Source organism: Microtus oregoni, unplaced genomic scaffold, assembly GCF_018167655.1.
Source record: "Microtus oregoni isolate MIOR12 unplaced genomic scaffold, Mior012 000054F_ref0000373, whole genome shotgun sequence".
NCBI classification, from domain to species: domain Eukaryota; kingdom Metazoa; phylum Chordata; class Mammalia; order Rodentia; family Cricetidae; genus Microtus; species Microtus oregoni.
The window spans coordinates 1238426-1266130 of NW_024543830.1; the positions used below are offsets into that span (position 1 = coordinate 1238426).

The following is a 27705-nucleotide window of genomic DNA, read 5'->3' on the forward strand; positions in this document are numbered from 1 at the left end:
CTTAGCTTGTTGCCATGTAATAGAAAACTCTTTCTTCAAACCTTTGCTATTAACATGATGTTTTTTATGAAATTCAGAGGCTTGTAGTACACTACCAATCAATAATTGATCAATTTCTGCATTACCTTGTGCTAGAGGACCTGGCAGACCCGTATGGGATCAGATGTGTGTTATGTACATAGGGCAAAGCCTGTTCCTGATCAAATCTTGAACCTGGAGAAACAATGAGGTTAGTTCTGTATCATCAGGTATAAATTCAGCAGTTTCAATATGTAAAATAACTCTTTCTGCATATTGTGAATCAGTAACTATATAATAGGTTCTTTAAAATATTTTAGTACCATAAGAATGGCATATAATTCTGCCTTCTGGACAGAATCATAAGGACTTTGTTCCACCTTACCCAAGTCTTCTGATTTGTAACCTGCCTTCCCTGATTTATTGGCATCAGTTTAGAATGTACGGGCTCCAGTTATTGGAGCATCACAGACTATTCGAGGAAGAATCCAAGAAGTTCTCTTTATGAAGTTAAGCCTCTTGCTTTTTGGATAGTTGTAATTAATGTCTCCCAAAAAATTAGCACAAGCTCTTTGCCATGGTTCATTATCTTCCCATAATTTTTCTAGTTCATCAGCAGTGAAAGGCACTATAATTTTTACTGGGTCTAGGCCTGCTAGTTGACGAAGTCTCAGCTTGCCTTTTATAATTAACTCAGAGACTTTTTCCACATAAGCTTTTAGTTTCTTACTTGGTTTATGCGGTAAAAAGATCCATTCCAAGATAATATCATCTCTCTGCATTAAAATTCCTGTAGGAGAAATTTTTGATGGTAATATGACAAGAATACAATTGAGCTCTGGATTCACTCTGTCCACATGTGCCTGTTGTAATTTCTCCTCAATCATTGTCAGTTCCTTTTCTGCTTCAGTTGTTAATTCTCTGGGACTGTTTAAATCTTTATCACCATTCAAGGTCTTGTTCAAATGAATTATTAGATCAGGTGTTATCCCAATAGCTGGTCGTAAACTGGAAATGTCTCCTAACAGTCTTTGAAAGTCATTAAGAGTCTGTAGGCGATCTCTCCAAATTTGTGCCTTCTGTGTCTTAATTTTTTGCAAACCTATTCTATAACCTAAATAATTAACAGAATCTCCCTTCTGAATCTTTTCAGGAGCAATTTGTAATCCCCATTTAGGTAACAGTATCTGTATTTCTTCAAACAGTCTGTTCAAGGTATCTATGTTTGAATCAGATAACAATATGTCATCCATGTAATGGTATACTATAGATTTGGGAAATTTCTTGCGTATTATTTGTAATGGTTGGTTCACAAAATATTGGCACAGGGAGGGGCTATTTAACATACCCTGGGGGAGGACGGTCCAGTGGTACCTCCTCGAAGGTTGAGAATTGTTATAAGTAGGCACTGTGAAGGCAAATTTTTCTCTATCTTCTTTTTGCAAAGGTATAGTGAAAAAACAATCCTTTAAATCAATAACTATGAGAGGCCATCCTTTTGGTAATAAAGAGGGCAAAGGAATTCCAGATTGCAGAGGGCCCATAGGTTGAATAACCTTGTTGATGGCCCTGAGATCTGTCACCATTCTCCATTTACCTGATTTTTTCTTAACCACAAATACAGGAGAATTCCAAGGGCTGGTAGATTCTTCTATATGTCCAGCATCTAGTTGTTCTTGTACCAGCTGTTCTAAAGCCTGTAACTTTTCCTCAGCTAAAGGCCATTGCTTTATCCATATTGGTTTCTCAGTCAACCATTTTAAAGGCAAGGCTGTTGGTATTTCTGAAGGGACATCAATTGCTTGTTCTTGCATAGCCCTAATGGCCGGTTTTCTCCGTTTGTAATAACTTCTAATACTATTTTCAGAAATATGGGCTCTAGAAGTAGCAGGAATGTTAATTTCGGTATTCCATTGTTGTAATAGGTTACGACCCCATAAATTCATTGCAATATTGGCTACATATGGCCTTAATTTTCCTATTTGTCCCTCAGGCCCTATACATTCAACCCATCTCATGCTCTGCCTTATTCGAGATAGGGTTCCAATTCCCAGGAGCTGAACATTTACATTCTGAAGAGGCCAATATGGATGCCAAGATTTGGGGGTAATGATACTTACATCAGCACCTGTGTCCAGCAGGCCAGTAATAAAAATGCCATTTACACACACTCTCAGCTTAGGTCTTTGATCATTTATAGAAGTTTGCCAAAACACACGTAACTCATCTTTCTGATTACTATTGCTTGTAACAGTAGGCATATGGCTTTCTAATTGTCCTGACGAGGCATGTTCTCTGCAGAAACTGGAAATGACTGAACCATGTTTGCCATGGGGGCCTAAGAGGCCCCCCCCTCACGTTTCCCGTCTGTATCAGGTTGCCTTGTCTATCTCTTGTAGACCTGCATTCATTCGTCCAGTGTCTGCCTTTTCCACATCTTCTACATAAACCTGAAGGCTGAGTTCTTCTATTCCTGTTATTTCTAGAAGATGCATTATTATTATTTCTGAAAACCCATTGTTTACAATTCCTTTTCATATGACCCATTTTGCCACAATTAAAACATTTGGTATTCTGGTGTCTCCTTTTACCATTGGAAATTGCTTCTTCTACCCATGCTTCAGTGCCATAGTCAAATGTGTCAACATTTAGTGTATGCAAGACCCATTCTTCCAAGGACTCTGATCTGAACTTTAAAGGCCCCAAGATTTTTTTGCATTCCACATTAGCATTTTCATAAGCCAAAGACTCAATTATTATACATCTTGCTTCTGGGTCAGATATCCCTATTTGTACAGCCTTAGTTAATCTTTGTAAAAAGTCACTAAAAGGTTCTCTCTGACCCTGTTTAACTGTGACAAATGATTCCATTCTCTGTCCTGGGTCTTGTACTCTGTCCCAAGCCCTTAAGGCTGCTGTAGTACACATGGAGAGTATGTTTTCATCCAAATTAGCTTGTTCCTGAGGGTCGGAAAAGAGCCCTTCACCTAGAATTTTATCTAGGGAAATGTCAATTCCCTTCGCCTTTTCCTGCTGTTCTAAAAGTCTAGCGTCTTGCCTGAATAAGCATTTCCATTTTAATTGCGGTCCACTCTCAAGGACCGTGGAGCTCAGCTGGAGCCAGTCCGAGGGGGTTGCTCTGCTTGTTGTGGCCCAAGATCTTAGCATCTCTTTAACAAAAGAGGTGTGCATCCCAAAAGTCATGATGGCCTGTTTAATTTTTTTGAGATCATTCATACGGACAGGCTCCCATGTATCTTCCTTGATGACCCTAGGGTTTCTGGAACCAATCACCTTTTCTGTTGTTATTACAGGAAAGGCATGTAGAGCTGTAGGGAGAGCTTTGTGGAAATTGTCCCAGAGGGATTTATCCACAGATGTAGTTAAAATTTGCCTTTCTACCCTTTGCTCTTCTTCATCAGAATTTAGAAATTCCTCAATCTTTTCAATTTTATTCACCATTGCTTTTTGTAATGTCTGAATCTCCTGCCCAGAATTATGTTCTAAAGCCTTCATTGAGGATTCTAAAGTATGAAATTTGTGCAGTAGAGATAACTAGTCATCTTTGGACATAATTTTTATGGCATAAACCGTGCCTTCTTGTATTGACAATCTTTCCGTCAATCTGTCATAAGCTTTAGACAAAATTCGATTGTCACATTCAGCAGTTTTGATTCTCTCAGTTAATGTTTCAGTTCCTACAGAAAGGCACTGCTGGAACTTACGATCTAATTCAGCTGTTCCTTCTTCCAAAGTAATGAGTTTCTCCTTAACATAAGCCTGTACCTTTTTTAGATTTTGCTCAGTTAACCGAGTCATGTTAAACAAAGATTTGTTTTCTTCCTGGAGAACTTCAAACTGATTCTTGAGAAGATTGTTGTCATTCTCAATAGTTTTTAAACGTTCAACCTCTGCCTTAAGAGATTTGATCATTTTCCTATTATCAAACCAAATAGTGCTAAGGAAAATTAAGAATCCCAGGAATATCCATAGATGTGGGGTGGTAGACACCTCTTGTAAGATCTCCCAAATGGTGCACTCAAAAAAGCTGTTGAAATCTGAAATTGTCACGTTCTCAGACATTATTTATAAAAGAAAAAATTCTCTTACCTGTAACGACTGGTTCCTGCCAGTGGTGGCGAAAGAGTCCAGTTGAATCCACGTGTCCTAAATCTGAAATAAAATGACTCAAAAACAAAATTGAAACAGACACCAGGCTGATAAGTAGCAATTGAGCCAGAAAGGGAATAAAGAAAAGCCAGCAAAGTAAACAAATCAAAGGGATGCCGGCGTTTTTGTGACGGGGCTCGCAGGCCGCTGTCACATGACCCGAGCGCTGGCGGAGGTGGGAGGGGAACAGAGACTTAGGCGGTGTTAAAAAGGCTCTGTCGATTTCAAACCCGCTGCTTGATTCTCTAGCAAGCAGCAGGGAAAATCGAGTTGCTCAGAATCTCAGCTGCTTCCGCGCGCGCCCAGAGAGACTGCTCAGAATCTCAGCTGCTTCCGGGCGCGCCCAGAGAGACTGCTCAGAATCTCAGCTGCTTCCGCGCCCGCCCAGAGAGACCGCCGCAGCGGCCCGGGGTGCAAGAGACTCCGATTTTGGGCCGGTTCTCGGCAAAGCCCCACGGGGAGGGCGCCAATTGTATCCACGCAAAATAAATGCAATGCACATATCAAAGAATATTTACCATTTTAATAATAAACTTACAGAACCAGAGTTCCAGCGTAGTACAGGAGGTAGGGAGGAAAAAAGGGGGCCCAGCCGCCTCCCCGCGCGCCCATTTATTGGGAGGCATTCACCCGAGGAAAACCCCGCCCCCTAAAGGGGCTGTCTTAACCCTACAGTTCCCAGCATCAGACAAACAGGTCAGAGACTCCCCACAGTCCCACTCTTTAGGAGTCCCACAAAAACCCTCAAACTAAAGAACCACAGTGTGCATACAAAGGACATAGTGCTGACCCATGCATCTGTGTGATTGCCTCTCCAGTCGCTGTGAGCCCCTATGATCCCCGTTTTTCTGATTTTGTGAACCCCTTTACGCCCATCAGCCACTGGAGAAAGGCTAACCGATGACAGCTGGGCTAGGCACCAGTCTCAGAGTACAGCAATTTCTTAGGTATCGTTTATTAACATTTGTGTGTGTGTGACAGTGAGGACCCTGCACAAACTTCCGCAGCTGAGCAGGGCTGGGCTTTTCTGACAGAAACACCACCGGAATCCAAAGAGATTCTACAATTGTTATTCCGTTTCTATTGTATTGTATTGGGGTAAAATTTTGTCTATGTAACTGAACAAGGGTCCTCTGCAAGAGGAATGATTGCTTTTGCCCACTGAGTCATCTCTCCTGTCTCCAAAAACTGAGTTTGGAGGAAAAGTATCTTCATTCTCTTCCCCTTCTCTTGTAGGAACACATTCACGTTTGTTTTCTCCTGTGCCCTGAGCCTTTGATCTTATGTTCTACACAGTCCTCCTATCCAGACAGATTTCTCCAAAGAAACCCTGTTGGGATGTGCTGGGGGCATTAAATAAACTGAATCCCAGTTTCCAAATCTCTGGACAAAAATAAAACCAGTACATAGTACAGGTTGCATAGAGTCCATCAGAGTTCATCACAGTTCCTCCCCTACCCTACCATTCTGTAGCACCAAAAATAAAAACCTAGAGATAGATATTGGGGTTCAAACCGACAACCAGAAAAGCAAAGCAGCCAAGTCGCTAGAGACGTCTTTCCTCTATCATGGCTGGATGACCATGGACTAAGCAGACTAAGCCTCTCTCTCTTCCCATTTTACATTACCTCTAGTGCTGGGATTCTCTAGAACAGGGATTGAAGGTGTGAGCCACCACCACCTGGATTCGTTTCTACATTGATCGTGTGTAGCCCAGAGTAGCCTTGACTCACAGAGATCCTTCTGCCTCTCTCTCCCAAATTCTGTGATTAAAGGTGTGACTCACCATTGTCTGACCTCTAGTGGCTTTAGCAGAAAGACACTAATATCTAATCTACTTCCCAAGACTTGAAGACATATACCTTTAATCCAAATCTAGAAGGTGGAAACACTCCGTAAACTGGACCACACCTTCTGCTGGAAGCATATAAAAGAACATGGAAGAAGGAAGCTATTACTTTTTGCTTGTTTGCCCTCACCTGGCAACAAGTCCATTCCTTCACTGGCATTAGAGAATTCCAGCATAGACTGAGGACCAGTCGGCACGTCTAACCTCCTGGACTGAGTAAGTACTGGATTCTTGGACTCTCTCTTCACAGTTAGCCAATGTGTGATTAGCAGAACTGCAGCCCTAAATCATTCTAATGAATCCCCTTTGTTCGGACAAAGAGAAAGTTGTTCTCTATGTTCTGTTACTCCAGAGAACTTTAGCACAACATTTTTGATATGAGTGTATGAAATGTTTCAAATTTTCAATTAAATATTAGCTACCTATTGACTTGAGATTCTATCTAGAAAACATGAACTGACAGAGCAGCCCCTGGTAATCTAAACTAGCTACACTGAAGCTAGTGTAGTCTCTGCATGACTTCAGAGACTCAAGGTCCCAACCCATATAAAAGTAAACAGGAGAGAAACAGACACTAAAAATCTCAATACTGTCTATTGTTGTCTCCCACATGGTGAAGAGAAAACAAATCCTAATTCTTCATTTGCATCCAGTTTAGCCTCCAAACTATCTCCAGGAAAAATGTCAAAAAACATCATAGCCCAGAGCTGGAACTACAAAGTATTCAGTGTCCCGAATTTCTACTGCCAGTGGACCATAGGCAACTTCCATTTTATTTTAGAGGAAGAGCAGGGCAGCATTATAAGTCCAAATTTCTCAACAGGAGACAATGACAACTGGTGTTTGAGAGTTCACCCGAACGGGGTCGATGAAGAAAGCTCAGATTACCTGTCAGTTAACCTAAAGCTGCTCAGCTCTCCAAAGAGTGCCATTACTGCACAGTTTCAGCTCTGGATCATCAATGTCAAAGGAGAAAAAACAGAAACTGTCACAAGTCCAAAATCCTTTAGGTTCCTGCCAGGCTGTGAAGGGGGTTACAAAATGTTCATCCTTAGAGATTTTCTCTTGGACCATGAGTATTGGCTTCTCCCTGAAGACAAACTCACCCTCTTCTGCAGAGGAATCCTGTACCCAGACTCCCACAAAATCTCTGAGGAAAGCACAAACCCAGAGATCCAGGCTCCAAGATGCACATTGGCAGATGAGCTAGGAGATCTCTGGGAGAATTCCCACTTCACAGACTGCTGCCTTATGGTAGCTGGCCAGGAATTCCGGGCTCACAAGGCCATCTTAGCTGCTCGCTCTCCAGTTTTCAGAGCCATGTTTGAACATGACACGGAGGAGAAAAGAAACAACTGTGTTGAGATTCATGACCTGGAACCTGAAGTCTTCAAGGCAATGATGGACTTCATTTACACCGGGAAGGAACCAGACCTAGACAACATGGCAGACACTGTGCTGGCAGCTGCTGATATGTACAGCCTAGAGGGTTTGAAGATCCTGTGTGAGAGTGCCCTCTGCAGGAACCTCTCTGTGGAGAATGCTGCCCACACTCTCTTCCTGGCTGACCTCCATAGCACACGGCAATTGAAAACTCGGGCCCTGGGTTTCATTACAGCTCATGCTTCTGAGGTCTCTGAGACCTCAAGTTGGAAGACAATGGTGGATTTATACCCCTACTTGGAGGCTGAAGCATACAGCGCCCTTGCTTCTCCTCAACGTTCTTTACTGGAGTCTCCCCTCAAAGGCCTGAAGCAAACCTAGAGCCCTATCAACTGTGAGCTACATGTGTATCCCAGAGGCAGCAGCCAGTGCTGCTACCAATGTTGCTACCAGGTAGACTATGGGGTACGTGGAGCATTTACACTGAATGTGCTGAGACAAGCTTTAATACTGTTGTATGTGTCAAATGGTATAGCAGTGTATTATTTGTATTTTGATAAGTAAATCTTGACTGAAGACCAGAGACAAAGCTAAAGCCACTAGAGGTCAGACAATGGAGAGTCACACCTTTAATCACAGAATTTGGGAGAGGCAGAAGGATCTCTGTGAGTCAAGGCTACTCTGGGCTACACACGATCAATGTAGAAACGAATCCAGGTGGTGGTGGCTCACACCTTCAATCCCTGTTCTAGAGAATCCCAGCACTAGAGGTAATGTAAAATGGGAAGAGAGAGAGGCTTAGTCTGCTTAGTCCATGGTCATCCAGCCATGATAGAGGAAAGACGTCTCTAGCAACTTGGCTGCTTTGCTTTTCTGGTTGTCGGTTTGAACCCCAATATCTATCTCTAGGTTTTTATTTTTGGTGCTACAGAATGGCAGGGTAGGGGAGGAACTGTGATGAACTCTGATGGACTCTATGCAACCTGTACTATGTACTGGTTTTATTTTTGTCCAGAGATTTGGAAACTGGGATTCAGTTTATTTAATGCCCCCAGCACATCCCAACAGGGTTTCTTTGGAGAAATCTGTCTGGATAGGAGGACTGTGTAGAACATAAGATCAAAGGCTCAGGGCACAGGAGAAAACAAACGTGAATGTGTTCCTACAAGAGAAGGGGAAGAGAATGAAGATACTTTTCCTCCAAACTCAGTTTTTGGAGACAGGAGAGATGACTCAGTGGGCAAAAGCAATCATTCCTCTTGCAGAGGACCCTTGTTCAGTTATGTAGACAAAATTTTACCCAAATAAAATGTAAAAAGAAGAAAAATTGTAGAATCTCTTTGGATTCCAGTGGTGTTTCTGTTAGAAGAGGCCCAGTTTAGTCCATCCATCCCTGCTCAGCTGCGGAAGTTTGTGCAGGGTCCTCACAGTCCCACACATAAATGTTAATGAAATGAGACCTAATGAAATTGCTGTACTCAGAGACTGGTGCCTAGCCCAGCTGTCATCAGTTAGGCTTTCTCCAGCAGCTGAAGGGGGTAAAGGGTTCACAGAATCAGAAAAACGGGGATCATAGGGGCTCACAGCGACTGGAGAGGCAATCACACAGATGCATGGGTCAGCACCATGTCCTCTGTATGCACACTGTGGTTGTTTAGTTCGGGGGGTTTTGTGGGACTCCTAAAGAGTGGGACTGTGGGGACTCTCTGACCTGTTTCTGTGGGGACTCTCTGACCTGTTTGTATGATGTTGGGAACCTTTTCTTCCTTCTGGTCGACTCCCCCAGCCTTGATATGAGAGCTTGTGCCTATGCTTATTGCATCTAATTATGATGTGTTTAGTTTATATTCCCGTGTTCCCCAACTTCCCGAAACCGCTGTCTGGACAGAAAGATGGACTGGACATTTCAAGACACAAGGAAAGATTAAAGAAGTACCATCAGCCTCTAGTGCTAGGTCAGGATTCTGCAGGAGGCGGCTTTCTCCTTAGCCTGTGTCCATTGGTCCAGGCATTAAGAGGTAGAAAAGGGAATAGCTCCTCTCACTATCACCCCTAGCGACTGTTGGGCGAAAACTTTGCTTCCCATTTCCAAGAGCTTAGGTCCTTCTGGTCTGGATGTTTTGGTTCCAGGGTGATTGGTGGTGTGGGGGCCATGCCCCTGTCTGGAGCCACAACTAATATTCCATGCAATGGAAGCTCAGACTTCTTCAAAGCCATTTTGAGCTTCTGATGTCCTTAATACAACAGGCTGAGAAGGAAATAACAGTGTTAGGAGGGATGATGGATCAAGATCACCATCAGAAACTTGGATTGAGTTTCCACAATAAAGGCAAGAAGGTTTATGGTTGTTGGGCAGGAAATCCTTTAGGGTATCTTGGTGCAACATTGTCCAATGATTAAAGAGGATGGGAGACTGCAACAGCCTTCTCCAGGCAGTTGTCAACAGGTACAGACACTCCATGAATGAAGACATAAATCACAACTCCAGAAAAGAGCCAAGATGGGTTATGTATTTTCACTAAAGAGAGTAAAGACAACCACCCAAATATTCTAAGTCTAATTAAATAAACCTTATTTTCTGCCATCATAGGTTTTCTCATTAATCCCAGTTTTGAGAGAATAGATGGGAACATAGGAGAAGTAGGGTCTTTTATCATCCAAAAAATTGCAAGGCTAAGGGTTTTCCAAGGTTTGGGGTGGGTGGATTCAGAGAAATTTCAGTAATATTGGAAACTGGCTGAACTTTCTCACCAAAGACAAACAGAAACGTTGTTCCTGAGTACGTCGGACGGGTTGATGAAGAAAGCACAGATTCCCTGCCAGTTTACTTAGTGTTTCTCAGCTCTCCAAAGAGTCAGGTTTGGGCAAAGACCACTGCTGCAGTAGGGCCATGGACCCAGACATAGCCCTTAGCAGCAGTTAGGGCTCAGACATCTCCATGGACCTGGGAGACAGCCCAGGCCTCTTAGACTGGCATGGCCCCTGTGTATAGATTTATGCCTGAGTCTTCCATTAAATTCCTGCCAATACTATGCTCTTGTATTGCTTTTATTATAGCTTTGAAGTTCTATTTGATTCAGGAATAGTGAGGCCTACAGTAGTTTTTTTTTATTGTTCAGGAATGTTTTACTACCCTTTGCTTTTTGTATTTCCATATGAAGCTGAGAATGGTCTTTAAAAGATATGTAAAGAACTGTGTTGAACTTTTGTCAAAATGCACTGAATCTGTAGATTACTTTTTGTAGAATGTCCATTTTTAGATATTAATCCCACTGATCCATGAGCTGGGAGATCTTTCATTTTATATCTTCTTCGATTTCTTCCTCAAAGACTTGAAGTTTTTATAATACAAGTCTTTCACTTCTTTTGTTAGAGTTACCCACAAGATATATTATTTGAGGCTGTTGTGAAAGGTGTTTTCTCTGATTTCTTTCCCAATCTGTCTCTCATTTGTATAAAGGAGGACTACTGATTTTTGTTTTGGTTTGGTTTGGTTTTTTGTAACATGGGGGATCAGGCTGCTTGTTGTTGTGGTTTCTGTCCTGCCCAGTATCCCACAACTGTTTAGCACCAAAGAAAATCACACATAGGTCTCTATAAGTTATAAGCTGATTGGCCCATTAGTTCTAGCCTCTCACTGGCTAACTCTCACATCTTGATTAACCCATTTTCCTGATCTATGTTAGCCATGAGGCTCAGTACCTTTTTTCAGTGGGGCAGATCACATCCTGCTGCTTCAGCAGTCTGGGCAGGAATGGGAAGAATCAACTTCCTCCTTCCCAGAATTCTCCTTTTCTCATTACATCATTTCTATTTCCTGCCTGGCCAATCAGCGTTTATTTATAACATGATTGACAGAATACAGACAATTCTCCCACACCAGTTTTTGTTCTGTTTTTTGAGACGGGGTTTCTCTGTAGCTTTGGAGCCTGTCCTGGAACTAACTCTTGTAGACCAGGCTGGCCTCTAACTCACAGAGATCCACCTGCCTCTGCCTCCCGAGTGCTGGGATTAAAGGCGGGTGCCACCACCACCCAGGAGGACTACTGATTTTTATTATTATTTTATTACTGAAAATAGATTCTTCTCTTACACAATACATCCTAACCAGAGTTTTCTTTCCCTTAGATTTTTGTCAAGCTAATTTACTGAAACTGTTTATTAGCAGTAGAAATTTCCCTATTAAGTTGCTCACCTAATTTATGTGTATTTTATTATCTTCTACAAATTAAGATTATTTTTTCCTTTCCACTCTATCCTTTTATTGTCTGTTGCCTTGCTGATTTAATTAATATTTCAACTGTTATATTGAATAGATACAGAGAAAGTGAAAAACTTTGTCTTGTTCCAGATTTTAGTGGAATTATTTGAGTTTCTTTCTATTAATGGACTTTTTAAGCTGCCATTATTATATTTAGGTATGGCACATGTATGCTGATATCTCCTTGGTGTTTATCATGAAGGAATGTTGGATTTTGAAAAATACTCTTCTAGAATTTAGTGATATGATCATAAAGTTTATGTCTTTCTGATGTTTTGTGTTTTGGGGTTTTATATGGTCAATTATATTTTTTGAATTTTCTATTTTGAAGCATCCCTACATATCTGGGACAAAGCCTTATTCATCATGGTAAATTATCTTTGAATATTCTGGCATTCAGTTTGTAATTATTTAATGTGTATTTTTTGCATCAGTGTTCATAGAATTTTGGTCTGTGATTTAGATATCTGTAATTTTAGGCTCATAAATTAGATTAGACAATGATCCTTCGTTTCTTATTTCTAGAATAATTTGAGGAGAATGGACATTAACTCTTCTTTGAATGGCAGGTAGATTGCTATGCCAAAACTGTCTGGCCCTGGCCTTGCTTTGGTGGGTGGAATTCTATGCTATTTTACTAGGGTTTATTCATCTGTTTAAAATACATATCTAGGGGCTGGAGAGATGGCTCAGCAGTTAAGAGCACTGGCTGCTGGTCCAGAGGTCCTGAGTTCAATTCCCAGCAACCATATGGTGGCTCACAACCATCTGTAATGAGATCTGGTGCCCTCTTCTGGTGTGCAGGCATATATGCAGGCAGAATGTTGTATGCATAATAAATAAATAAATCTTTAAAAAAAGAAAAAATACATATTTAATCTTGATTTTATTTTTCTAAAAGAGACATATTGCCTCTGATATTTTTTAAATATTTGTATGCTTTATTTAACTTTATTTTATGTGCATTGGTGTGAAGGTGTCAGATCCCCTGCAACTGGATCTTCGGACAGTTGTGAGCTGCCATGTGGGTGCTGGGAATTGAACCCGGGTCCTCTGGAAGAGCAGTCAGTGCTCTTAACCACTGAGCCATATCTCCAGCCCCATGCCTCTGATATTTTTATCTTTGTTCTCTTTTACTTTGATGAGTATATAGTGTCTTTACTTACTTAATCTCATTAGTTTATTTTGTTAGATATAAAAGCAAGTACACCAGCTTACTTCCTAGATCCGTTTGCTTGGAATATCTACTACTGTGAGATATTCTTTACCTCTGGCTGCAGCAGGAGGATGGAATCTGTGTCACATCCACTCTATTAGCCTGTATCTTTCACTGGGGAATCGATAACCAATGATGACTGAGTCCTAATCTTTTGTTGTGACTACTGTTTTGGTGGTGGTGGTGTGTGTGCTTCCCTACTTTTTTGCCTTTATTGCTCTGAGATTATTTATTCCCTGTATTATACATGGTTGTATTGAATCTTCTGAAGTTGAAATTTTCCTTCAACGACTTTCTGAAGGGATGTATTCGTACTTCAATGCTGCTTGTGAAACATCTCATATTTCCACTTAGGGTTTTGAAAGTTTTGCTGGATATACTTGTCAGGGTCTGCATCTATGGTCCATTAGAGTCTGTTGCACATCTGTGTAGACTCTTTAGGCTTTTAAAGTATCTTCAACCCCTGAGATTTCAGAGATAAAACCTTGAGACACCAGCATTCTCAGAGAAAGTCAGAGGAAAAGAGTGTGGTGGTCAACGAACTCTAGGAATGGCACAACCTGCATTCCATGTCACCAAAATTTCTCTGACTAGACTCTGCTTCATGCTCTGGAGGAATACAACACCTGTACCTGGTCTGTCACTTCTGCATGAGGAATCTGATTGACATATTCTGTTCAGACACACAGTAGAAGCTGGCCATCCCCATCTGCTTTAATGGCCAGAATATGTGTAAGATGATACCAGATTCCGTGGTGGAAGTACCAGTCAGGCTGAAAAATCAATCACCTATGCAGCACCAGCTACCAAAACTAAAACAAGGGCCTGCGTGTCCTCACCTTGCAGCAAGTTCATTCCTTCCCTGGCATGAGAGAATACTTCTCCCAAATTCTAGCATGAACTGAAGACCAGCCAACATGTCTAACCTCCTAGACTGAGTAAGTACTGGGTTCTTGTACTTTTCCTTCACAGGTAGCCATTGTGGGATTAGCAGAACTGCAGCCCTAAGCCATTCCAATAAATCCCCCTCCTTCATAAATAGAAAGATTTATTCTATATTTTGTTACTCTAGAGAACCCTAGAACAAAATTTTGGATATGAGTGTATAAAATGTTCCAAATTTTCAAAAGTTGTGTACAATTGTCAAAATTAATTACCAGTTCACCTAATATTCAATCTAGAAAAAAAAGAATTGGTGGGATGTAACAATCCCTAGTAGTCTAGACTTGATAAATATTTTGGAACTTTGGCTAAGGGTTTCTCAACTGATACAATAAGTCAAAAAAAGCCATATTAAAAGTTCATATTTAATGAGCAAACCATTCTCGTGTGACCTCAGGGGAAGGAGAAATCACACACTGCTCCCTGGGAATGGGTCATAAATACCCTGTAGGTTCAGTCTTTGAGCAGCTTCAGGGGAGGAGCTGCTGCTTGGTAGGCTTTCTGAAGGCAGAATCTAGAGAGTTCCAGGCTAAACATCCCAGCCTTCTTGGATATATGGTTGCCGGTTCAAGTCTGTATGCTTCCTGCTGGCACTGGACAACATGGGGAGGGGGGAAGTCAGGAGTCAGAGGTCTCACACTCAGTGGAAGTTATGGGTAAAGAAGCATTCAGATAACTGCACTCCTGGAGACCTTGAGGAAACATTGCTAGTAGAAACACTGGTCTTATGCACTGGTCTAGTGGTGGGAAGAGTGAAGACTGCCAGAAAGAGTGGAATGGAGATGTGTCTGTTCATTCTGGATAGGTACCCGCTTGAGTCTAGAGAGGTGGTACTAGCACTGATGTCCTAGGAGCTTGGGACATACCAAATCAAGGGATGATGTGTTCCAGGAGTACCTGAGCAATCATATCTATCACTTTCCTGGGGGTGTAAAACTACTCCATCCATCCTGTGAAGGTGTCAATAAGAGTTAAGAGATAATGGATCTTTTTATGAGTGGACATGTGGGTAATGTCAACCTGCCAGTACTCACCTGCTTGGTGTCCTTGGAACTGTGATACCTGGAGGGCCCCTTGTGGGTTGGTCTTGGCACAAGTCTGGCAGGAGAAGTGGACCTGTCTAGAGACTAATCCACCAGGCCAGATTCCTTGATACAGTAGCAGAATTCTTTCCCAAGAACATGCAGGTGTCTGTAAAACAGTTGGAACAGATTTACATCTCGGGATCATAGCAAAAGGATACGGCTTTGGGTTAAAAGGCATGAACATTTTCCCTAGATCCTGGTTTCAGCCTGAGGAAACACACCTTTAAGTCTATACTTAGAAGACAATCCGAGGAAATTCACTGAAGAAAAGAGGTTGAGCAAATGAAGGAGGAGGAGAGAGGGAGGCTGAGGAGTGAAGGAGAAGGAACAGAGTGGAACATGTCTGCAGGCTTCTATACTCTGCCTAATGCTAACCTGTTTGAGAGAGGAAGGAACTAGCATTTCAGCAGAGTTTTGCCATGTGTGGCTAGAGACACTATAGTAATGCTGAAAAAGCCTCTCTGTAGTCCTGAGACCAGTAAAATCCACAGCAATTTAAGGACTTCTAAAAACTGTAGACAGTGCTCTATCCGTTTATCCAAACTGCATTTATCAATGCTAAAACTCCAAACCTCTGGAGTTCCAGTGTAATAATAGCACAGAAAGGGGACAGAAGTCTGAAACATCTTACATACATAAGGGGTAAGTTACATCTGAAACCTGTTTAGCCTTTACTATGGAGTCTTCGAATAAGGCAAACCTGTCCATATTTTTAACAGGAAACTTAACTAATGAACTAATGACCTACCAAAGTGGTTGTAGCCTTGGGGGATGGGCAGAGCTATTAAAATGGTAAATCTATCCGTACCCTAGTCATCAAACACCAGCAGAAGTGTGAAAGATAAATTTTACCTGAGTAAGCAGAAGTGAGACCACTTTCTAGCTATGTAGGCAGCTATCCCAGATCTCTCTGTGGTCACTGAGGACAGAAGTCCCAAGTCACTTACCAGTCTTCAGCTGCCAAGCCCAGAAGATTGGACAGACTTTCCTGTGGAGTAGGAATAGACTGGCCTAACTCGTCTTGGCAAAGCATGGTAATCAATTCCCCAGTATCGTGCCTGTCCACAGTCTGGACAGGGTCTTGGCAGCAGTTAAGGTGCAAGGTTTCCACTCCATGGCTGGCTTTGCTACATTTAAAGCAAGCTGCTGGGGAAGTTCTTCTGTGTCCATCCATCTTCCAAGGATGAGAAAGCAGTGCTGCCAGGAGCTGACATGTCTCTATCATGAGAAGCTTTTTTATTAAAATGCCAAATTCTCAGATCTCTGAAGCTCAGAGGATGAGGGGATCATAATCTTTTAGGCATAACAAAACTAGATAAATGTTGTTTAGGCTTAACTTTCAGAACACATATATAAGCTAACTCTGGTCATACCAAAGACTCATCCTTTATGCAGTAACTGATGGTTAACATGTATATCCTAGTGCAACACTATAGAACACAGCAGTTTTCTGTATGACCTAGTTTACAAAATTAGGTAAAACAGCTTACCAAAGTTAGTAAAGAGAGAGAGAGAGAGAGAGAGAAGAAGAAGAAGAAGAAGAAGAAGAAGAAGAAGAAGAAGAAGAAGAAGGTTAGAAGAAATATCTTTGTCTCTAGTGTTCAGCTGTGGTCCTAAGACATAGAGCATAATCACATTCTATGGAAGGCAAAATAAAGTATGAACATTGTAAACACTCAATGCTTTTAAAATCAATATTAAGGGGATTACACTTACATTACAAAATCTGACTGTCAGATATATCCCTTTACATTAATGCATGGAGGTGCAGCTTTAATACCTCATTAAAACAGTGTTGTTCTAAATTCTATCTCTCATGAGACTTACTTTTTAGGGCATAACAGGAATTATTATATAGAGATCTATCCTAATCTAAAATATATTGGAGACCTAATGACTCATAGGTTGGACCACTCCACATGGTCACCTTTATTTATGATGGTGTTGAAGTCATATGACCTCCCTTTTTTTTCAAACTTAGTCAAAACAATGGCTCCCCACCTGCTGTATTTAACTAAGGTGGTAGTAGACCACATGCTGTTTTCCAGAGCAGTTTCAATTTGTAGTTATCAGTTTTAAGTTAATTTTTTGTTACAAATTTTAAACCATACCTAATATTGTTAACTGTCTGTTTCAATAAGGCAGAACAGCGTAAAATAACTTTCATCAGATTCAGAACAGGAAAAGTCAGACACAAAATCTGAGTTCGGTCATTAGCCACAATAGCAATGACTGACACACAGAACTTGGACACTCAGGCATCCAAGAGCAGTCAGAAACAAGCATGTAGTGGCCACACAGTTACACGTCCAACTGAGTCTGACATAAACATCCATCCATACACACAGATTCATCCATACACACAGGATAGAAGGAACTTTTTAAACAGTTTTCCTACTTTCCGTGGGAAAGCATGTCAGATGGCCAACTTAAAAAATCCTGAAATAAACACTAACAATACAAGAAACCATAGAAATAAAAGACTTTTTTGGAGTGAGTAAGTTGAGAGTGACTCGCAGGCTATTGGGGAAGGGGCGTGGATAGCCATGTCCTGGGCATGAAACTGCAGTGTCCCTGGCTTTCGTTTACATGTTGTAAGGGTGGGAGAACAGTCAGGAACAGACAGGATGGATCTGTTGTGGGAAGAATCCCAGCATGGCCAGACCAAAGTCGAAGTGGGCTCCCATCTGTGGGCCCTGTCGAGGTGGGCCATTGAGAGAAACAGCAGGAACCACAGAGTTAGTGTACAAGAAACTGAGAGAGCAATTGGGAGAAAGGGCATCTTGGAGCGAAGGCTTGAGAAGCACGCAGGTGAACAGGAACGGTGGCAGGGGCAGAGATCCAGAGACACAGAACAGGGGAGGGGATGGGAGCTCAAACCAATGTATGGTGTGAGGCAGCCCCAGTTAGGAGTCTCTGGTGACCCACAAATACCCATTTGCAAGCCTTTTGCCAGAGATCAGAGGGTAAAAAACCACGTCCAGTTCTACATAATCACAATACCTTAATCAATATCAGACATACAAATAACAAAATTGACCTTAAAATCCATACCAATGCAAATTGTTCATATCTATATCATATCCTCCTTTAAATGTAAAAGAACATTTATAAACAATATTTGGGAATATGGGCACAGTTTTTCTCTCCAAACTGCTTCGTGCTGAATGGGGGCACTGTTATTTAGGTCTTTCATGGTATAACCTGTGGGCTAGATTCATCTCAGTCAGCAGTTGAGTGAAGTAATTTTTTGAGGGTGTTCACAGCAACCTTTCAGGAGGGCGTGGTCTATCATACCATATTGGGATAGAAGCAATCCACAGGGTCTCATCCTCTGTGAAAACAAAAGGACTTTTCCAAAGCATCATAACCTTAGATCCAAATTTTAAAGCCAAGGCATTTTCAAAATATCTATCTTGGATTAGTTCAGCAGCATTTATAAACAAATATCTTTTAGCATCTGTTGCTCCTTCCTCAGCATTCAAACAATTCAAAGAGAGCATAATAGCATACAGTATCAAGATTTTCTGTGTATTTTCCATCTTTGTGCGGCTTTATTTTAACCTCTATTTCAATTATTTTTACTTTTATTTTTTGAGACAGGTTCTCTGTATATCTTTGTCCTGGAATAACTCTATAGACCAGGCTGTCCTTGAACTCACAGAGGTCTGTCTGTCTCTGCCTCCTCAGTGCTGGGATTAAAGGTGTATGCTACCACACCTTGAACTCACAGAGATATGTCTTCTCTGCCTCCCAAGCATTGGGATTAAAGGCATGTGCTACCGCACCTTGAAGTCACAGAGGTCAATCTACTTCTGCCCCTTGAAGTCTCAGAGGTCAATTTACCTCTGCCTCCCAAGTGTTGGGATTAAAGTTGTGTACCACCACACCCAACTACTCTCTTTCTTTCTTTACTTTAAGAACTTTAACATTTTTCTTCTTCAAGCCTACATATATTTTTAACACACTGTAAATCACTTAGAGGTTTTCTTTGTTTTTTTAATCTATCTTTACTGTATCTCCCTTTTTCTGACCAAATTAGCCTTTAAATTACTGAGCAATATGGGTAGGATTAAAGCCGTGGCTTTGACGGCTAGATCCAGCCCATTCCTTAGCTTTATGAAATTCCAGCCTCATGGCTGAGGTACCAGCTGGAGCCATGTTTATTGCCACAACTCTATGGCATTCCAAGGTCCCTGCCAGCAAGCAAGCTGCAGCATTCTGCTCACAGACCACAATCAGTTGGACTGCCTGCCTGAAAGAGTCAGAGTTTACCCTGGCAGGACAGCCCAGAAAACCGGCATTTTAAAACGGCACAGCTTTTTTCCTGCTACAGCTGAAAACCAAAAAACATGCATTCAACTTTTCATCAACACCGTTTAAGTGTTTTGTGGCAGGACCTCTTTAAAAAGCGCTAGGGTTTTGCAGCTCAAGCTGAGTCAGGAAGCCTCTCTTAGATGAGAGCACTTGCTTGCCTCTAGCAAGCAGAGCAGACCCGAGAAATTGCTGCTACCAAGAAAACATGCTTTACTCTATTCTTTTCCAAGCTTTCTCAGGCTTTCTGTGGATTTAGTTATCCACGTCTGGGCGCCATTCTGTAGTGAGAGCTTTGGACTGCTTCCCGCCACCTGGCTCCCGCATGGCTAGCTTTACACCCGAAATAACAACACACAAATTGTATTCATTTAAACACTGCCTGGTCTGTTAGTTCTAGCCTCTTATTGGCTAATTCTCATATCTTGATTAACCCATTTCTAATAATGTGTGTAGTACCATGAGGTGGTGGCTTACCAGGGAAGATTCAGCATGTCTGACCTGGTGGCTGGCTCCATGGCATCTGCCCAACTATGCTTTCTTTCTCCCAGCATTCTGTTCTGTCTACTCCGCCTATCTAAGCTACTGTCCTATCAAAGGGCCAAGGCAGTTTCTTTATTAACCAATGAAAGTAACACATAGACAGAAGACCCTCCCACATCAGTCAGCCTCTGTGTGTTTCTTTGGGACTGAATGACTGCAGGGGGGGGCAGAAAACCTCAGTTAACACTCTAGCTAAAGTAGATGTACTCTTACCCAGATTAAATATAACATGAATAATTTTTTTAAATCAGCTTACAGATTCCAGTAGTGTTTCTGTTTACAGAATTCTGTTATAGTCCGTCCAGCTCTGCTAAGCTGTACATGTCTATACAGACTCCTCACAGCCTCACCAGTATCAGAGGCCTCTCCTCTATCTTAGCACTTCTTATTGGCAGAGTAGAACATGCCCCATCATGCTCTTATGAAAACTGAGAAGAGTAGGCAAAAGTGGGGAGATCATGCTCCATCTAACAGAGAAGTGGTTTTGGTTCAGGCCAGCAGAGTGTTCTGAAAGTGTTGCAGGGGATTGATTCATGAATACTTCATACTCTCCAGGCCTGTGGCTCTCAACTATTGCAGCCTGTTTGACCAGCTTTCAGGCTGCAGCTGGGTGTAAAGAGAATGTCACAGAGCAGTGGGGCTTTAGGAACTTTTTCTATCTGAGGGTTTAGAAAAGGAACACACATTCTGATGTTATCTCTCTTGGTTTTCTCATGCTGCTGAATCTCCTCTCTATTTTCACCTTCTAGCTCCAGCTTTTCTTTGTTCTTAACAGATATATGCACCCAATAGACTCTCTCATGCTGAATATATGAGTTACATTTTAAGGTCACATTCCAGTAAATGCTAAGAAGCAGAGCCATCTTACAACACACATGTAATAAATCTCAGCTTCTTAATTGTCCATAAAGTGCAGCTGCAGTCGGAAATAAAGAATCAGGCATTATCTAACTGAAGAGACAATCTTATAAAGGGTTAAAAGAGTAATAAAGCTAGACTATTGAGGAGTCTAAGAAAAATAAGGAATTTGTATTTTCCTATATTTCTGAGTGTAATAAACATTTTAAACTAACATTTTGTGATTAGCAGAATTGCCAGGCTTTCTCGGACATTCTGTCATAAATGTTTTTGTTGGTACTCAGGCTTACCTTAAATCTCCTGATACAAGCCCATTTGGCGTTTTCCAAGGCACAGTGACATAAAAGGCATTTTAAATCTTGAAATATATTTTTCTATCCTGCATGTAACTTCTGATTGTCTAAGAACACTTGCAGCTCTCATCAGGGGCTACAGAGTCAAGTTATACTGTAAACTAGTCAGAATATATTTTCACAAATTGAGGTCAGGAATGGGTGCATTTGCCAGCTAGCAATAATTGAGCTTTTTTTTTGTATTTACAGGTAGCTCAACATGTCCCTATGAATTAGACTGCTTTCACTGGGGGATGTGTATCTTAAAATCCGTTGGCAAGGCACGTGGTCTTAATCTAAAATTACTTCGTAGATTAAACCAGCTAATGGTATACAGTTGTCTTAGAGCTGGGGAAGATGCAATGCAACTAATTTCTTATATCAACCTGAGCTGTGATATTAAACAGTTCTCAGGGACTTACAATCCCTGACTTAAGTAGTATTTCTTTGTATTCATATTTACTCATCAAATTCTATGTAGGCTAACATTATAGATATCAAACAGACAATGCAGGTTAGTGAGGAGTCATATTCTAGACAGTCCACAGATATAAATACCCATAAGAAGGAATATATTCATGAGATAAACACACAGGCAGTGGGAAAATTCCCATAGCTGTTTTTGCATATGTGAAATTACAGACAGAAGCAAACAATAATCAGAGTCTGTAACCTTGCAGCCATGCTTGACGAGGTTTCCCCATCAGGGAATTGTTCATTCAGGGGATTGACTTCTTGAATATTAATTACCATCTGCTGTATAAAGCCATGGCCGATAGCACTCACCCTTCCTAATGCTGCGACTCTTTAGTAGAGCTGCTCATGTTGTGGTGACCCCCAGCTATAAAATTCTTTCCTTGCTACACACAACTGGAATTTTGCTGCTGTTATGAATCATAATGTAAATATCTGATATATAGAATATTTGATATTTTATCCCTTGAAAGGCATTCTTAGACCTCCCTAAAGAGTCATGACCCATAGGTTATAAGCCACAACTCTAGGCGGTGCCTGTCAGAAAACCAGGTAGGCTACCTGCAGATCTTCTCTTCTCCGTCTGTTTGCTCAGATCCAATCCCCCAGTCTCATCCCCAGCTCTTCAGCAGAACACCTGGGAACCTTCCCTGCACCCCTGTGTGCAGATCCCTTCCAACCTCCTTCTTCACGCATATATTTCTTTGTCCCCTACTTCCAACCCAGGCAGGTACCCTTTGCTAACCCAATGGCCAGGGAAACAAGTAGGCTGAAGGCAAATCCACACCTCTGCTTTTGTTCCTCCTGTTCCAACTTTCCTGGTCTCGACCTCTGCTCTGTAGTAGAAAATCTGCTTTGTTCCTTTTCCTGTCAGACCCATCCCCACTGGTTCACAAGTACCTTCTCCCTGAATCTTTCTTCCCCCAACTCATCCCATCATCTCAGCCTCCAACATCAGCAGGCATCCACTAGGAACACTCCAGCAGAGCAGGACTGGGAAACCGGTAAGCCAGATGAAGAACTTCCTCACTCCCTCCTTCCCTCCAAATCCAGCCCTGAAGTCTCATCCTAGAGTTGCAACAGAACCCCAGCCTTCCATGTTGATGTCTGTGGATTTTACTACTGCCAAGGGCCATATTAATTAGTGGCCTGCACTGCCATTTGAGGGACAAAGACATCAACACAGGCTCCAGCTACAGTAAGACCATAGACCCAGACATGGCTCTTGGTGGCATTATAGACCTGGGTATCACCATGGACACAGGTAGCAGAGAAGGCCACTCAGATCAATTTGGCCTCCAGTAGCAGCACAGTCCATGGAGATCACTTAACTTCAGGCTTCAGCATGGACCACAGACATTCAGGTGGTCTTCAGTGATAGCAGAGAAAACACAGACATTAACACAGGGCCTGGTCTGGTGATGAGAGAAGTCCTTAAAGAGGGAACAAATAAATACCTTAAAGAAATCCAGAAAAACACAAACAATACAAATCAAAAATTAGCTTAATGAAATAAAAAAAACCCACAAACAGTGTGAGGAAATAAATACATCCTTAAAGAAAACCAGGAAAACCAAAAAAAAGTGGAAGGATATGAACAAAACTATTCAAGACCTGAACGTGGAAATATAATCAATAAAGAAAACAAAAAATGAGCAAATTCTGGATATGAAAAATTTAGGATTTCAGTACAATGAATGAAACAAAAGTTGGTTCTTCGAGAAAATCAATAAGATCAACAAACCCTTATCTAAACCATCTGAAAGACATAGAGAGAAGATCCAAATTAACCAAACAGAAAATGAAAAGGGAGACATAACAGACACCTAGGAAATCCAGAGAGCCACAAGGACATACTTTAAAAGTCTATTCTCCACCCAAGTAGAAAAATCTAAAAGAAATGGATAATTTTCTCTATAAGTACGACTTATCAAAGCTAAATCAAGATCACATACGCAATTTAAACAGACCTATAACCCCTATAGAAATAGAAGCAGTCATTAAAAGTCACCTCACCTGTTCCCCTTCCAAATAGTATCCCAATCCTCTCTCCCCTCACCACATAAGCATATCAGGCACCAACTCAGGTACAGATTGCCTGCTGGATCAGAAGCCATGTAAGCTCCCAGGATTCCAGGTAGGCCAGCTGCCAGTAGACCTCCTCCACTCTCTCTGTGTCCTTCCCTGACACAATCCCCAGTCTTCCCTCCCTTTTGTCACCAAATTCCAGTCCCCAACTTGGGTACAGACCCTCTGCTCAACCACAGGTCAAACTTAAATCAAGAACCAAAACACCCATCCAACAAAGAAATCCAAAAAATCAGCACCTAGGCCTATAACCATCCCAAACTCAGAGGCCTACATACCAACATGAGAACTAAATCAACCAGTCAGGGCAATAAGGCACCACCAGAGTCCAGCTATCCTACTAGAACAAGCCCTGAATATTCCAACACAGCTGAAGCACAAGAAAAAGATCCTAAAAACCAACTTTATGAAGATAATGGAGCTCCTTAAAGAGCTCCATTTTAAATCCTTTAAAGAAATCGAGGGGGGGGGATAGAAGAAATGAATAAATCCTTTCAAAAAAGGCAAGAAGCCAAGAAAACAAACACTTAAAGGAAACAAATAAAACTGTTTAAGACCTAAAAATTGAAATGAAAGCAATAAAGAAAACACAAACTGAGGGAAATGTAGAACTAGAAAATCTAAATAAGTGAACAGGAACTGTTACCCAAAGTTCTTCTGTACTGTTGGGGCATTCATCTACAGCCTACAAGCCCATAGTATCTGGCAGATGTTGGACACCATTCTGTTGACTGTGGTTTCTGTCCCACCTGGTCCCACAGTCGTTAAGTCCCAAAGAAATCACACAGAGTCTACATTAGTCATAAATTGATTGGCCTAGTAGCTCAGACTTCTTATTAACTCTTGTAACTTATGTTAGCCCATTATTCATGTCTATGTTAGCCACGTGGCTCAGTACCTTATTTGGTGAGGCGGTCACTGCCACACCAACTCCAGTGTTGTCTGTGTGACATGACATATGTCATTATGCCGGACAGGAGCTACGTGTCCCATGGGACTAGGCTTCCTGGAGGTCAATGGCAGACAGGCTGGTATTAGCCACAGCTGAGGCATAGACGGGTTTCTCGATTAGCTGGCTATGCAGGATATGAGCTTTGCACAATCTCTTTTATAATAATGATATTCTATATATATACAAGACAAGGATCATTCTCTTCAGAAACAGCTCTAGGATAAGGAAGCACAGTATGGGAATGTATAAGACTACAGCAGAACCTTTGTCATACACAGGGTGTATGATGAGCAAGGGAATAGATGGGTTAATGTTGATGGACAAAGACTGTTATATTATACTTTAAACTTTATGGATAGGCTTACTAGACCCCAACCCCCATGATGTCTGCTGCATAAGAAGGTACTAAAAAGTATAGTTCAACAGGTGCAGAGAACTGATTAGGTATATTTGGTCACTAGATGAAATAAAGGGTTAGGAAGAGGAAGGGCCATGATAGCGATAATGAGACAGAAACTTTCTATTCATAAGATGAAACCACTTATTTGAGGTTTACATTCCCAAGGACAAGATTTCCTCTTCTAAGGATGTTTTATGTCTAACACCTCTTCCTGATAATGTACTTTTCTTAAATATTGCTGATGTGACTAAAAGAAGCTTTCATACAGTGCCAACTAATGATACATGACCTTCTGATTTGTTCTTTGTTTGAATACTATATAATGAAAACATGAATTCAGTAAAATTGCAGCAGATTCCAACCGCTCTCTTGTGTGTTGTGTCTGTCTGTCATTCGCCGAACTTGTGCCTTCCTGTTACCAAGACCCTGCTTCTCCCACGGTCTAAGTGGCTCCCCTGAGCCGGTCCGTGGCAGGTCACATCTTGATTCTTCTGTGGCTGGGTCACAACTGCAGACTAGGACTTCTTTCTTCCCAGAATTCTCCTGTTCTCATTGACATCACAGGAGTACTTATGGAGAAGAAAAATGCAAAGAAAGAGAGGAAGAATGACAGCGGGGAAGTGTTTCATGAGCCTCCCGCAGGAGCCCAGGTCAGGCTTTTGGCGCCATCTATGGGCTGAATGCGGCTACAGTCGCCAGTATGCAGCTGACGGCTCCCTTCTGAATTTCTGATTTTTTTTTTTTTGTCCTGTACACTAACGCATTACAAAAAAAAAAAAAAAAAAAAAAAAAAAAAGCATTAAGCTTGTTGTCTCTTTACCATAGCAGAATGAGAAAACTAATTTATGCTCTTTCACCTTACCCCGTTCAAGTCCAGTTTGGTGAGAATACAACTCTGTGACTTTGCCTGGACGCATTCCCAAAGAAAGCAAAGCAATCGCTTCAAAACTGAAAGTGAACTATGGGTTAGACGGTCTGGTTTAGTGACTCAAATGTCAGAGTTACACCCAAGGACTCACAAAGGGAGCAATTAAAGACTGCAAGAACCTACAGTCGCCTCTAAGGCACCTGCACACGAGCTGGGAAATGCTCACGGTGGTCAGCACATTGAACACCCACTCTGTGTGTAGACGTCAGCCCAAAAGACCAGACCCACAATTACTCAAACAAAACAATGGTCTGTATTTGGAGAAATATGTAATGAGCCCACAGGTGCACAGGCCATCGCATTGCTTCTCAATGTCTGACAGGATGTCAAGCAGGACTGTCTGCAGCCCTGGGAAGCCAGAACAGCCTCTCACTCTGAAGGCCCAGCAGAGTACACATGGAAGGTCTAAGCTAGACAAGGACAGAAGTCACCAGTGGAGAAAAAAGCTATAAGGTATTGGGAAGCTGAACCTTGTCAATCAAAGTAATCGAATGGAGAGACAAATAGAACATGCATGAACTAGACCCTTGACGTGAATCTGAGTGAGTTTTCGAGAGGATTATGGAAGTGGGGAGGCACCACACTGAAAACGGCAGAGCCACCCCAGGGAAGGTGTGTCTGGGTGGAATAAAACACAGCAAGAAGGAAGCCACGTTGAGGGGTTTTTGGCTCTGTTTCTGTACAACATATGTGAGCTCTACCACCAGCCCTCCCTGCTGTGAACCCTGAGACCACTGACCAGGTGAGGAAAACACTCTTCCCTGATGATGTTTATGGCAGGCATCTTCATAACACCATCTCAAGAGTGAATATTACTGCACAGAGATTACATGATCCTGTCAGTTATGGAAAATTAACAACAGTAAGCAAAACACACTTTTTGAAAGAAAGCCTTTCAAACTCTTCAAAAGTTTTATATGATAGCCAAAATTAGTTACCTATTGATCCAAGATTCAAGACAGAAAAAAGAAGAGGAGTGACATAAGGGTCACTAAGATCCGTGACTCTTCTCTGCAGCTTAGATTGAAACATGGATGGTTTCAGAGAGATCCAAGTTCTTCACTTTGGATCCTGTTTAGCCTTTAAACTACCGCAGGCATGTTGAAGTAGAGACCTAATGACCATCCAGCACAATCAAAGTTCAAATTCAGAGTCTGAATTAAGCCGGTCAGTGACTACCTAGGGAAAAACACTGCTCCCAGAGCAGCCCCAAATGCGTGTTACAGGAAGATTGGTTTGGAGGTTTTTGTTGTTGTTTGTTTGTTTGTTTAGTTTTTTGTTTGCTTACTTCTTTTTGTTTTTTGAGACAGGGTTTCTCAGTGTTGCACATATAGGAGGGATTTTTTTGAAGACAAAGGACACAGAAAAACTACATCCTGGTTGGCAGTTGCAGGAGGAAGCAAGCAAGGACTTTAATAGCAGCCGAGAACTTTCAGTTAGCTGCAGCCTTTCGACCAGAGTTTCTAAAACAGGGTGCTTTCCCATGGTACTTTTCCAGGCAGGGAGTAGAGAAAAGGGGTCAGTTTTAATTTAAAACAAAGATGCCTTCAGCTGAGACAATATGGAGAAACCCTTGTCAAGGGACCTAGATGCTGAGAACTGGGGCTACACGCAGACGAGCACCCAGATTCTTTTACAGGTGGACGATCACCAGTCATTTTTACAGGTGGACGACCACCAGTCATTTTTACAGGTGGACGATCACCAGTCATTTTTACAGGTGGACGATCACCAGTAATTTTTACAGGTGGACTACGCCAGTCATTTTTACAGGTGGACTACGCCAGTCATTTTTACAGGTGGACGACCACCAGTCATTTTTACAGGTGGACGATCACCAGTCATTTTTACAGGTGGACGATCACCAGTCATTTTTACAGGTGGACGATCAC

The 27705-nt window shown here is 41.8% G+C and overlaps 1 protein-coding gene across 1 annotated transcript; it reads left to right on the forward strand.

The window, feature by feature from the left end:
- The first annotated feature begins 6718 nt into the window (after nucleotides 1-6718).
- On the forward strand, nucleotides 6719-7801 carry LOC121437789 (speckle-type POZ protein-like). Its single transcript, XM_041637858.1, has one exon. It carries the CDS (start codon nucleotides 6719-6721, stop codon nucleotides 7799-7801), a length of 1083 nt encoding a protein of 360 aa, XP_041493792.1.
- Nucleotides 7802-27705: the final 19904 nt, after the last annotated feature.

What these genes read in the sequence shown, in the direction of transcription:
- LOC121437789 (XM_041637858.1), top strand. Translation starts at nt 6,719, where the DNA reads ATGTCAAAAAACATCATAGCCCAGAGCTGGAACTACAAAGTATTCAGT.